At 33.0% G+C, this 15,108-nt stretch overlaps 1 protein-coding gene across 1 annotated transcript in view; it reads left to right on the forward strand.

The window, feature by feature from the left end:
• The first annotated feature begins 465 nt into the window (after nucleotides 1–465).
• Nucleotides 466–15,108, forward strand: part of LOC142317714 (uncharacterized) — a 98,999-nt gene continuing 84,356 nt past the window's right edge. Inside the window, exons 1-2 of the mRNA XM_075354260.1 lie at nucleotides 466–569; nucleotides 5,267–5,340. Of these exons, the coding sequence (XP_075210375.1) occupies nucleotides 466–569; nucleotides 5,267–5,340 (178 nt within the window). The remainder of the gene's footprint in view (nucleotides 570–5,266; nucleotides 5,341–15,108) is intronic.

The raw sequence follows: 15,108 nt of genomic DNA on the forward strand, positions 1-15,108 counted from the left end.
CAGCAACGAGGTCATCTATCATCAGACAAACATAACAGATATAGGATTATAATATTATTGACTGACCTGGACACACGTATTCAATAACGTCTGTATAGATACATGTTCTATACCTTGTTTAACGTGAATTTCCCATATAACTTTTATTCTTCAAAATCGCATACCTTTGTGTTGTTAACATACCATAAAATCTTTCGTTTTAAAAACCTTAAATATTCACTGAGATATCAATTACACTTAATTTCGTAATGACACTGATTATTTATAAATAATTTACTGATAAAATTAGGATGAGCAGTGTAAAAAGTAATTTATATTTTAGCTAGTTGTAGGTAAATGATTAAAATAAAACATTATTAGTATAACATATTGTATAATTTAAAATACTATATTGTATTTAATACATTACAATTTGGATTTTTTCCTACTGGTATTTCGATTTGTGACTCTCCCAATATTTTTGTGATGAATTTAACATCCTTAAAAGAGGAACCAGTCATTGTTTCTTTCTCAGAGAGTAATGATGTTCATTTTATTCCTGCTCTTGGTGAAAATAGAGAAAGTCGTAGGTAGAGCTGTAACACTTGCAATTATCCGGTGAATCTATGAAAAATTGTTGGTATCGACAAAAGGATGAGCAATAGAATATTCGGTTCCGTTGAGTAGCAAACAGGATTACTCCTCAGTATCCTAGAAAACCTGACATAGTGTACATGTTTTTCATGAAAATAGTTATCCCATATTTAGGATGAGTTACATATAATTATAAGCTTTTTACGACTTTTTGGGTATATAAGCTAACAAAAAAAAATTATATATATATAGTATACATATTATTATTACGATTATTCTCCCTCGCGTGATTGCGGTCTTAATCTATAATACGGGCTACGCCAACGCACTACAATAATTAAAGGTAATTTGAATATAATTTAATTAATCAGTAGATATGGAAATAAATTTTAAGAAGTAATGAAAATTAACTCAAGTTAACTAATTTGAAGTTCTTCAAGTATTTTGAAATTAATATATTCAAACATAAAATGAAAACTGTTTTTTTAAATAAAATTAGTATATACGGTTTAATATCATTTTATAACTTTAATAATAATGTTCATTAATATGATCAAATTATTTATTTTATTTAATAAATGCTTAATATTCATTGTTGCTGATTTGTTATGTAAAGTATTATATCTCCTGATCAGTAAAAATTAAAAGTCTATCAGTTGTTTTTATTTTATGCTTTTCTGTTTTTGTTTAAACATGACTTTCCAGCCAACTCCAACCATAACTTTAGAAATGAATGACTGGCCAGCTGACACAAATAACAGAATTTTGATCCCTAAATCCAGGATGTTACTGACTTCAGGCAAATTTTTCAGCATACATTTTTTTGGGGGGATCTAGGATCGGCTACTTAGGAAACTACCCATTTCGGTAATACAGAGTGAGCAACATAAAACCGAATCATAACGTAACCGCTGCAGAATCGGTAGGTTATGTTGGAATGAAATAATATGAACGATGCGAATAAATTAAATAAGAAAAACATAAAACGTAATTTAAATGTTGCATTCACTTAACTTATTTTTACAAAAGATGTTCAAAATGACCACCCTGTGCATCGATGCATTTTTTTGCTCGACTGATCATATTGAGGGTCGTCTGACCCAAAACATTGTTGTTAATTGAGTTTATTTCTCGTTCGATGTTCACCTTCAGTTCATCAGTATTGTGGGAATTAGATGCATAAACTTTCTCCTTTAAATAGCCCCGAAGGAAAAAATTGCAAGTAGACAACTCTGGGGAACGTAGAGGCCGCCGTCCTCTGCTGACAGCTCGTTCATTTGTGAAAGCTGCAAGAACGCTTGAGTGAAACGTTTGATATGTGACGATACGTTTCTCCGTCTTGTTAGAAGAAGCTGTATTCGTTTTCATTATCAGTTAAGTGCGCATAGAATTCTTCGAAAACTTTGAAGTAAACTTGTGTATTGACGGTCCGGTCAAACATATTGGTCCCACTATACGGTTAAAGAAAACGGCACACCGAACACCAATTTTCTCATCGTGAAGTGCACGCTCGAATATCTCGTGAGGATTCCTCGTCATCCAATACCTGATGTTCTGGGAATTAGCATGGCCGGATAAATGACACCATGCCTTGTCTGACATGAAATACGACAACGGGTCTATCTGTCTGCCGACAATGTTTTTAAGAAGCCAATTGCAATAATCAAGTCTTTTTGGTTTGTCTGTCTCCTTCAGTTGTTGCACAGTTATAACGCGGTATGATTTCAATTTTAATTCATGAAGAATTTTACAAGATGTGTATTTAACACCAGATTGTTAGAATAAGTTGCGTACTGATTTTTTGGACTGGCAGTAGTTCTCCTTTCAGTATCGGCAATGGCCTGTGGAGTCCTAACGGAAGGTTGCCTATTTCGTTTTGGATTTGAAACCGAACCTGTTGTACTCCATTTTTTAACTAAATCGTGTATGCTCTTCGCTGGGATAAAGGAATTTGGAAATTTTTCTACGAATACTTGACGTGATTCTTCAAAACATCCAGATCGAGTATAGGCCTCAACTATAGTTATCCGCTTGGGTAGCGGTTTTATTATGGGTTCAGGTTTATATTGTTCAGTCTGTAGTTGTACAAAGTAGAGTACACTTACATTATCCGATTCAATCAAACTTTCATTCGTACAAGTTATGTATATCTTAACTTACCAGAAATAATATCGTTAAAATGTTTAAATTAGTGACTTCTTAAATACATCGTAACATAATTAAAACCCACATCTGAATAAGACATAAAAGGCCTTACTCATTATTACCCAAAATAATAAAAATAAAGTTAATACTACTCACCTAAACAAGATGTAAAATCCCATACTCAGTGCAGGAAAACACAGAAGTATTTTGAAAAAAGTGGTTAAGAAACCATTTTGATTCCAAGAATTAGACACGAACACATAAAAGGAATCAAATGGAATATGAATAAATTTCTATTAGATCTCTGAAAGTAACTAATATTTTGTAATTCCATCTTCAATTATGTACATCCACCAAATTATCGTCAAGGTTTGACGAGTAATTTATAAAAACTTAATACCCATATGAATTCCTACATATTAAACATTTTTTTCCAACTTACACAGCTTAGTGATTGAATAATGACACCTGTGTTTGCTGTTTTAATTTACTGCTATCCTAAATTTCAATAAAGGACAAAGTTTGATTGAATAATTAAAGTCCTTAACTATAAGAGAAAAAGCATTTCCAGATGAAAAAAGCTTATATAGTACATTCGAAAAGTAACCATACTCCTCTTATGTATTAGTACAGCAATATGTAACATCGACTTACCTAACAGTAATTGTTGAAAATGGTCCCCATAAACACTCAGACATACCTGCAAGTGTTTCTTCTTGTTCTCGAAGACTGTCACAAACTATTCATGTGGAATGTTCTTGGTGAAATCACGAATAGCAGTTTAAAGTTCCTGGAGGCTATGAGGGTTTCCTCGATAAACATTACTTTTTATATAAACCCAGAAGTAAAAATCCGTTATGTTTAAATCCAGAGAACGAGATTATCACAATCCCTTAGAAATGATTCTAGTTCTGAAAATTTTTTACAGTAACTTCGTATGCTGTCTGGTTGTATACGCTGTCGCCCGCCTTGTTGAATCCAAGCATTATTTATTTCGAACTCGGTTAGCTCTCACTTGAGTTGGTAAATGATTTCACAATAACAAGCTAATTTATATTTTCTGCGAAGAATATTGTTCCAATTATTTTTCTACTGGATATTACAAGCCACCCCTCAAGATCACGGTTAGATTGTAGAATTTCATGTTCGGCATTTAAGTTATTGGCAAACCACAAACCCAAGTTCTGTGAGTGCACATACACTGATAAATGAAACCATGCCTCATCGGTATAAAAAACATAACCCAAAATATCGTCAGAAATACCCACTAGAAACTGTTGAAACCTTTTACAGTGTTGAATTCGCTTTCCACAATCTGTGGCCAATGACTTTTTAACTACTTTCACTTTAAATGGAATGAGATGAGCCTTCCTACCAACTGCCTTGTTTGCAGTTGTAAACCGATGTTTTCTGTTAAGCAAACTTTCATAAGAACTTGTTTGGACTACATTTCATAATAGTTGTTATATCTAGCAGTTTTTCTTCATCGAGTACTGATGGTCTCTTCCGATCCTGTTTCCTTAAATTTCTCGATTAACTCTTTCACACAATGTCAATTAGAAATCGGTATTTCTGAAAATTTAACGGAAAACTGGTCATTCACTTTCTGTATGTACTCACCATGCTTAAGGAAGACGTATTCAACGAGAAATATTTGCTGTTCTAAAGTTAACAAAATTCTGAACACACACAGAATGTCAGTCTTATTAGACAATGTCTTATCAAATCAGTTGTCTAATTAACTTGCCTTAAATCTGCTCAATACAGCTGTTTTCAAATTCTCTTTTAATGAATTATTATTTATTGTAAAATGTTTTTACGATCACAGGTTAATAATTATTAATAAATTAATATATTTAAATTAGAAAAACAGGAAATGAAGTTGCATTCGAACCGATGTATCTTAGCCGTGTAAGATCCAAATATTTCATTAATTAAACTTTTATGTGGCTACAATTCTGGAACCCTATGAAAATAAGTGCTACTTATGATATATCGTTGAAAAGCTCTCAATGAAGGCTTATTACTGCAGTTAAGAAAAAGTCCAAAATCCATTTTTTTTGATTTTGGGTTTTTTAGACACTTTTGGTCCAGTCGATTGCAATCAAACAGAGAGGTGCACAACTAGATGTCACAACAGTCCTAAACCCAAAATTTCAACATCCGTAGCATGTTGAAATCGTTTTTGAGTTATGGGAGATATATACTTACGTACGTACAGACGTCACGCCGAAACAAGTCAAATGGATTCAGTAATGGTCAAAATGGATATTTCCGTAGAAATCTGAAAACCGAAATTTTTCGCCATCACAATACTAACTTTACTTCGTGCAAGGAAGTAAAAATTCTAAACGTATTGTTAAAACATATACAAGGTGTAAATCACTCGACGAAACAAGTATTCCTTAATTATACACCTAGTGACGTCAATCGCAAATTTTAATCGAACCATTGCCTTAATTCTACAAACCGATGATGAATCTATACCTTTCTGCATACTAATTACTTATTCGCTTAAAAATTAGTTAATCAAATTTATTTTTTACAGTGAGAGTGAGACTGACAGTCCTGGAGTTGCTGAATCAGGGTATGACGATTCATCAGCTCGTAGAAGGAAAGGAGGTAATAATAAATTATTATTGGTCCAATATTTTCAGGAAATAAAATTTCAGTGTTTTTATTTTAACGTATACAATAGTATATAAGAGCATAGTATACAGTATAGTGAAATAGGTTTTCATCTAAAATTGTAGTTTACTAACTGAAACACTTAATAATAATTTTAGTTTGTAATTTGTAATATCCTTGAAAATGAAGTATTTAAAACTACTAAAAAAAAAAACATTTTAAACGTACATATAATTAATCAATTTTCAAAGCAAGTTTGAATTTGTTTTACTTTTTTCCAATAAAATTTTCCATCAGCTTTTGTATGAAGTTTTAACACCGGTTTTAATCACTGAATCTAAAGTTTGAAATACAATGGTAAAAATATTACACTCATTCTGTTTTTAACCTCTCAGTAATAGTCGGTCTGAGTCTGAACAAGACTACACCTCATTTATATGTCATACATATCATCCTCATCTCATTGGGCCTAGGAGGTCTTGCTTATTGTTCACTAGCTGAACAGATCGCAACGTATACCTTAAGAAAATATAATTCTATTTCTGCTAGAAAAAACAACTAAGAATTTTTCAAATCTACTCTACCACATTTAAATCAAATGATATTCAGAAAAAATGATATTGTATAACAAAATTTTACAAAAAGAAAATAAGTTCAACTAATATTTTACTCAAATTATTAAACTAAGGTGGAAGACATTTGGCGTATTACAGCACTGGAGATAGGCTATGAAAATTTATCGGTTCCTTATAAACAGTGATGGCAACACTACATAATCAACAAAATTTTTATTATTATTCCTAATGTACGTTACGATCTGTTCAATGAGTGAACAATAAACAACCTCTCCCACGCTCAACGAGATAAGGATGATATGTAAGTGAAATGTAGTCTTGTACAAACTTAGGCCGGCCGTTTCTGAAACATGTGGTTAATTGAACTACAAACACCAAAGTACTCCGGTATCCACTGTCTAGTATTAAAATCCGTATAAAAGCTATTAATATTTACCAGGATTTAAACCTTTACTAGGTTCAACATTTGAATGCATTGAATCCCTTAAAAAAGACGTCCTTCAAGTTACCCTCGTAAAGTTTGCAAATTTAATTTTATTGGTTTATTGGTTAAATGATAATTTTATATTAACATTTCCTTTTCTGCACATGTTATCCAATTTTAAAATATTTAAATCTATCACCCTGAATTATCTGCTTTACGATTTCTTGTCGTTCAACTTCAATATTACAGTCCCACGTTTGTAATTAAAATAATCAGGATTTTTTCCTTAATAATATAATTCCGCTACCGTTCTTGTTTGAATAGGCATTCAACCTAAAAGCTAATTTATTTTTAAAATAAATAAAATATCTTTGAATTCTTGAGAAAGAATTCAAAGATATTTCAGCACTAATTTATAGAAACCACTGAATTTTATATTCGTTATACATATGTAATAAAAAATGTTTTGTAATTTAACTTTTATTTATTTTGTTTATGAAAAAAAAAAATACACATTACACAATAGCAATAAACATAATAGAGGTTATAATGGAGTTCCATGGTGATTAGGCGTGTTTCTTTTAACTTCGTGCTAGCGTTCATTTTTACGTTCTTTCGGTGTACTGTGCTTGTTTTTGTTTGTTATTGTTTTTTGCTGGATTGATTTGAGTTCAGTTTTCTGCTTTTGTTCCCGTTTTTATTGTTTTATTAATTTAATTAAACATTGTTTACATCTGAGTTGTTTACCATAGCAACGTAGGTTAACAGTGACTATTTCTGTTTCTGATCTTTATATTTTGTTGTGTTGGATGTTATTTATTATTTACTTATATTTATGATAGATTATATTGTACATATATATACATTTTCCGGCGTTTTACGCCAACTTTAGTTGGTAAAACTATATATTTGGATAGTTTATTTACAACAACTGTTTGTTACTTCTTTATTGTTGGCGTTGGAGGATTATCCTGTTCGTATCTTCTGATGTCCGATTTTGAGGATCCGAAAACTGAAGAGGACTGCCGTCCGGTTCGAGGGGAGCGGGAAGGCCGTTGCGGGGTTGTAGACCTCGCAAATGTTCATCTGGTGACTCTGCGTCTGGTCTCTCAGTGAGAGGCACTGGTTTACCTTCTACGAAGGGTCACCCGCTCGAGCCTGTTGAAGGTGGTATCGGAGGATACCAGTCGGAAGACGCGTTGTAAGGGGAAGGAAGATAGGGTTACTCAGTTGGAAACCAGCCGGATTGCTGTAGCAGAGTACGCTGGTTCAGACGCTTTTGGATTGATTTGAAATTGAGACATGAAGTAGATCCCTGTTACTTTCTTCCCGAATGCACAGTATGTCCACCACCAACGAGTAGCTTGATTTCAGCCCTACACGTAACACCGTCATTCTTTTTGTATAGAGAAATGACTGTGCGTTGAACGTAGTTATTAGCTGGAAAAATTATGCTGATTAACGGCACTTATACCTCAGATGCTTTACAGGAGTCACATAAATTAGAAAGATTGGGATTGAAAGGGTAACAAATAAATGTAGCACATACTAATTCTAGTCTGTATGTTGGAAAGATTACAATAAAATCGACTAATGTAGTGTAAAGAATAAGGTTATAGTGTTGCATATGAAAAGTGAATTGTTAATTTTTTCTCATTCACGATATCATATGTTGCATATGTCTTCTAAATGTTCAAAAAAATCAATATTTTCTTGAAGTATTTTTTGAAGGCATAATTGAAAATTCTCAATGTTTTTTTTTTTGTCAGACACGCTAATTTTACAGATTGATAAACGTTTTAATCTTTCTCTTCTCATTCACAAGTTCTTATTTCTTCCTCGATTCTTTCACCGAACCTTATCTACGATTCCTTGTGCACATATTTCATCAATGATGATTTCCTCATTGTCCATAGTAACAAACAAAGAAGACAGTGAGTAAAGGAGTACCCTTTAGGCGGATTCATTCTATTTTTAATTTTTTCCAATATTCAGCATTTTATTCGACTTATTTTTAAGTTAAATTATTTAAAATAGTGAACAATTATTTCATGATTTACAGTTTTCAATGTTTTTAAAATCATAGTCAACTGAGATTTTTTTTTGAACTACGTAGTGAAAAAAGCATTCAGGTATCACTCATCTGAACATTACTGCTTGTTAAATATATTTTAATTCTATTATATTTATAATTATTTAAATTGCAATTTCGTGGCCTATTCGTGGGGATTATATTGTTTCATCTTAAACGACTTCTGTTCTCACTTTACTCAGTAAGCCTGGAATGATATGCTTGTTATTCGTAAAAAAATATTAAGTCATTTTAAGGGATACTGACTGGTGACTCGTTACCGTTTGTTCATGGCACTTAACATCCAAACAAACATTAGTTATTAGTAAATTTTTTAAAATAAAATAAATATCAAATATTCTCTGTAGTTGAATGATGAAATGTTTTTATAATATACATCAAGTTTTCAGAGAAGAGCCCTGATTTTTAAATAAACTGTACAAAAAAATTGTAATAATAAGTTTAAAGTATGTAAAGATTACGTTGCAACCTTTTAATAAAGTATTATTATACGGAGATCATTTAAAGTTTCCGAAGGTCATCAGAAGATTATTTCAAATTTAATAATTATGAAACGAAGTACTGTAATTAGTGCATCTATAATTAAATTATTTTACTTTACCTGGATCGTAATTTAAGAATAATTTAAAAAAAACTAAATTTATAAAGTTTCACGTCATAAATACTAATTAACCATTGTTATTTTTTTTTCATGCATTATACTCGTATGCTAAGAGTAAAATTCGTTAAGTAACAGTCTCTGGTTTGGATAATTAGCTATTTTTATTTATTTACCGCTATAAATTTAATTTATTATAAGCCATACAGATTTTGAATCTGTATTTAAAGTAACTTGTTACCGTTAAAAAAAAAACTTTTCCAAAGTTAAAATGTAAAAATCTTTGAATAAAATAAATTTATATAATGGAAGTATTTTAATATTAGCGACAATTCAGTTATATGTTTACTGGAAACGTTAGAAATAAAAAAAAAAAAAAAAAATGGGATTCAGAAAGAGTTCGGTGTTTTTATTTATTTATTTTTTACTAAAGTTGCTTATATGACTGCTTTTATGGTAATGAAATATTATTTCATTCACTGCTTTTGACTTACGTATTTTGTAAATAGTATTTATCGAAACATTAGTAAATAAATGCATGAAACGAGTTAAAATCTTGGAATATATTATTTCTATTTTACTTTCTTTCTGTGAAGCTATGATGAAGGTTTTTATCCGTACTTGTTGCAAACAAGAAATAAGATGAAACTATGAATAGAGAACGGTTGAATATCTATGCTAACCAGATTCCGAAAGGGTGGATATATCTTGCATAATGATTTGTTTCGATAACAAAGTTAAAAAATTTATGCATGTTTTTGCAAAAATGTTCCCTGATTCATTCTCTAAAATACTGCAACATGATATCATTATCTTACAAAATGAATTATTATAAACATAAAGGTAATTTAACAATCGGATCTGCGAGCAGAACCATAATAATAAATACGAATTATTTAAATAGGTGGCGTAAATTGCATAAATTTAAAGAACAGTATTAGCCTAGATAATTTATACCAAAAATATAGAGGTTATAACTGGGACTCTGTAAATCAAACAGGAAAAAAGACAGGATTTTTATTTTCTGAAAATTAGATAATTAGCAAAAACTGAAACAAAATTACAATTGTATTTAATGTATAATAATAGAAAACTATTGAGTTTTAATCATTTTATAAATATTATTCACTATTAATTTTAACTTATATATTTTTGATCCAATATGATAGGATAAGGTTTCCATACCACTTAATTTTGAATGTTACCGAGATAATGTTAAAATTATTATCTGAATGAGCTTATTAAAATTTAAAAATTTGTCTAATTATTATTTTCAATTAACCAATTATTAACAATTATTTTATTTTATTATTACAATTACTACTTCTAAAAAAAAAAATACTTAGCATTAAACGATATTAAATTCACCGAATATGTGTGTTGTTATGAATTGTTTATTATTGTTATGTATGTTTATTTTTTATTTTTTTCTTTCCGTAGCGGAGGGAAAAGCTCTGCCAGCCGCCGACAGGCCCGTACTGACGGCAGTGCGGGGCTCTCACCCGCTAAAAAACCTCCCCTTCTATCATGCAGGGGGCGGATCTAAGCCATATGGTATGTACAGCCCCTGCATGTTCACCCAGGCACTCCACTATCCGAATCCGTGTGACCGGATGGCGTCCCCAGGGGGCGATCGACGAGCGACGACTCCGAGGAGCTCCCGCCGCCCACCCCCAGAAGCTGGCCTCCCTTGATCACCCGTCATCGAACTCCAAGCCTCCATAGATTCGCATCAACTCAGCTTGCCGTCGCCTCTCTTCATTGGCCTTCTCTCGTATCATTGATGCGATCGTAGTCGAGACACATTCCCACTTGTTGCCATTGCTGAGCATTACCTCGATTATATTGTTTACCCCTCCACACCCTGACCCTCGAGCACTACGCGGAAGTTGCGCCATCTAGGGCAAAAAAATACTACATGCTCTATTGTATCCAGTCCGCCGCAATCGTGACAGCGACTTGTATGGCATCTGCCCATCCTGTACAGGTAGTCTCGAAAACATCCATATCCAGACAAAAAGTGGGTGAATTCGTAGCCTGTATTACCATGCTTTCTCTCCACCCAGTTCCTGACGTCTCGTATGAGCCCATAGGTCCACCTTCCTTTGTCTGACTCTCGCCATCTGTCACGCCAAGCCATGTAGAGACCGTCAATTGCCTCCTTTCTGTCCCCTCCATCCACTATTGCAGCTCTCATTTGCGCTTGTAAGTCTATGGGCGGTATTCCAGCTATAACCGAAGCCGCCTCGGCGCTGATCGTTCGATATCCTGCGATGACACGTATGTTCAGCCTACGTTGTTGCATAACCAAACGCCTCACGTTCCTTGCCCTCGACAACGCTCCTAGCCATACAGGAACTCCATATAACACCACAAAAGAGTACACACTGGCCAACAGTTTCCTCTTACCCGTCTGAGGACCGCCCTTATTTCTCATCATGTTGCTCAGCGCCTTCACCACATTTTCGCCCTTTCTCGCCGCCTCCTCAACATGTATAGTAAAGGATCGGTTCTTGTCCAGCCACACGCCTAAATACTTCGCGGCTGGACTAGGATGGACTATCGTGTGTCCCACTCTAAAACGCAATGGATGCAGTCTGCGCCTTCCAGCCATAACAACCACTTTCACTTTGTCTTCAGCGAGCCGTAGACCATGAGCTATTAGCCACCTCTTAACCACATCAGCCGCTTCTTCACCGGCCACCATCAGTTCTTCTTCCGTTTTGCTCACAATTATAAGAACCAAATCATATGCCGGAATTCGTCTTACTTCTAGTTAACGAAATATAACTCCCCACGGTAGCTCATTAAACGCATTGTGTATATCTAACAGCATGACCGCTCCTATCTCTCTCAACCTCCGTGTGCCCTCTGTAGCTGATCAAATAACATTCATCACTCGACCGATCACATCAATCGCTGAGCGTCCAGGCCGGAAACCAAATTGGTCCTCATGAAGTCCCCCTGCCACCTCTACGCCGTCGTTGAGTCTTCGAAGAACAAGTATTTCAAACGATTTCGCAAAGCAATTTAATAAACAAAGTGGTCGAAACGAAACCTGTGCCCCCGTAGGACCAGCAGTCTTCCTTAGCATCACCAACCTTACATCTCTCTACCGTTCAGGTATCCATTCCATCTCCAATATCATATTCATTGCACGCAATACCACACCAGGCACCGTCTCAGCCACAATTTTTACGACCTCCGGGGGGATTCCATCCGGCCCAGGACTCTTGCCGCCTTTAATCAACGTAGTCGCCTCACTCAGGTCTTGCAGCGAGAATGGAACCATTGATTCCACCACAATTTCTTCCCGTTGAAAGTCCACTCCTTTCGGAAACAGTTCATCAACGCCTTTCCTCAGCTCATCGTCGGTGAGGAGTGGCAGCCGTCTTCCAAACTTTTTTGTGACGATACGATAGGCATCACCCCACGGATCAATTTCCACAGCATCACACAATTGCTGCAACTTGAATTTTTGGACGCAGTAATTGCTCCACGAACGTTCCGTCTAGCATGCCGTAACCTTCCGAGCTCCTCTTCGATGTTCTCACCCCGCCTCTGCGTTCGCTTGAGGCAGCGCCTACTCACCACACATCTTCTTCTAAATTCGGCGAGTTCGGGAGTCCACCAATATACCCCTGCACGCCCTGCAGTCACTTCCTTAATTACAACCGTTTCCACTCCCACCCTGAAAACTGTGTCTGTCAGCTCATTCAAATCCGTGTCTTCGCTACTGCCAAGTTCAAAATCAATAGCCGCCCTGAACTGCGCGACACTTTCTTATCTTTCTTTTTCCTGTTTAGCCTCCGGTAACTACCGTTTAGATAATTCTTCGAGGATGAATGAGGATAATAAAATAATTGTTAATAATTGGTTAATTGAAAATAATAATTAGACAAATTTTTAAATTTTAATAAGCTCATTCAGATAATAATTTTAACATTATCTCGGTAACATTCAAAATTAAGTGGTATGGAAACCTTATCCTATCATATTGGATCAAAAATATATAAGTTAAAATTAATAGTGAATAATATTTATAAAATGATTAAAACTCAATAGTTTTCTATTATTATACATTAAATACAATTGTAATTTTGTTTCAGTTTTTGCTAATTATCTAATTTTCAGAAAATAAAAATCCTGTCTTTTTTCCTGTTTGATTTACAGAGTCCCAGTTATAACCTCTATATTTTTGGTATAAATTATCTAGGCTAATACTGTTCTTTAAATTTATGCAATTTACGCCACCTATTTAAATAATTCGTATTTATTATTATGGTTCTGCTCGCAGATCCGATTGTTAAATTACCTTTATGTTTATAATAATTCATTTTGTAAGATAATGATATCATGTTGCAGTATTTTAGAGAATGAATCAGGGAACATTTTTGCAAAAACATGCATAAATTTTTTAACTTTGTTATCGAAACAAATCATTATGCAAGATATATCCACCCTTTCGGAATCTGGTTAGCATAGATATTCAACCGTTCTCTATTCATAGTTTCATCTTATTTCTTGTTTGCAACAAGTACGGATAAAAACCTTCATCATAGCTTCACAGAAAGAAAGTAAAATAGAAATAATATATTCCAAGATTTTAACTCGTTTCATGCATTTATTTACTAATGTTTCGATAAATACTATTTACAAAATACGTAAGTCAAAAGCAGTGAATGAAATAATATTTCATTACCATAAAAGCAGTCATATAAGCAGCTTTAGTAAAAAATAAATAAATAAAAACACCGAACTCTTTCTGAATCCCATTTTTTTTTTTTTTTTATTTCTAACGTTTCCAGTAAACATATAACTGAATTGTCGCTAATATTAAAATACTTCCATTATATAAATTTATTTTATTCAAAGATTTTTACATTTTAACTTTGGAAAAGTTTTTTTTTTAACGGTAACAAGTTACTTTAAATACAGATTCAAAATCTGTATGGCTTATAATAAATTAAATTTATAGCGGTAAATAAATAAAAATAGCTAATTATCCAAACCAGAGACTGTTACTTAACGAATTTTACTCTTAGCATACGAGTATAATGCATGAAAAAAAAAATAACAATGGTTAATTAGTATTTATGACGTGAAACTTTATAAATTTAGTTTTTTTTAAATTATTCTTAAATTACGATCCAGGTAAAGTAAAATAATTTAATTATAGATGCACTAATTACAGTACTTCGTTTCATAATTATTAAATTTGAAATAATCTTCTGATGACCTTCGGAAACTTTAAATGATCTCCGTATAATAATACTTTATTAAAAGGTTGCAACGTAATCTTTACATACTTTAAACTTATTATTACAATTTTTTTGTACAGTTTATTTAAAAATCAGGGCTCTTCTCTGAAAACTTGATGTATATTATAAAAACATTTCATCATTCAACTACAGAGAATATTTGATATTTATTTTATTTTAAAAAATTTACTAATAACTAATGTTTGTTTGGATGTTAAGTGCCATGAACAAACGGTAACGAGTCACCAGTCAGTATCCCTTAAAATGACTTAATATTTTTTTACGAATAACAAGCATATCATTCCAGGCTTACTGAGTAAAGTGAGAACAGAAGTCGTTTAAGATGAAACAATATAATCCCCACGAATAGGCCACGAAATTGCAATTTAAATAATTATAAATATAATAGAATTAAAATATATTTAACAAGCAGTAATGTTCAGATGAGTGATACCTGAATGCTTTTTTCACTACGTAGTTCAAAAAAAAAATCTCAGTTGACTATGACTTTAAAAACATTGAAAACTGTAAATCATGAAATAATTGTTCACTATTTTAAATAATTTAACTTAAAAATAAGTCGAATAAAATGCTGAATATTGGAAAAAATTAAAAATAGAATGAATCCGCCTAAAGGGTACTCCTTTACTCACTGTCTTCTTTGTTTGTTACTATGGACAATGAGGAAATCATCATTGATGAAATATGTGCACAAGGAATCGTAGATAAGGTTCGGTGAAAGAATCGAGGAAGAAATAAGAACTTGTGAATGAGAAGAGAAAGATTAAAACGTTTATCAATCTGTAAAATTA

Source organism: Lycorma delicatula, chromosome 1 (genome assembly GCF_047948215.1).
Source record: "Lycorma delicatula isolate Av1 chromosome 1, ASM4794821v1, whole genome shotgun sequence".
Lineage (NCBI taxonomy): Eukaryota > Metazoa > Arthropoda > Insecta > Hemiptera > Fulgoridae > Lycorma > Lycorma delicatula.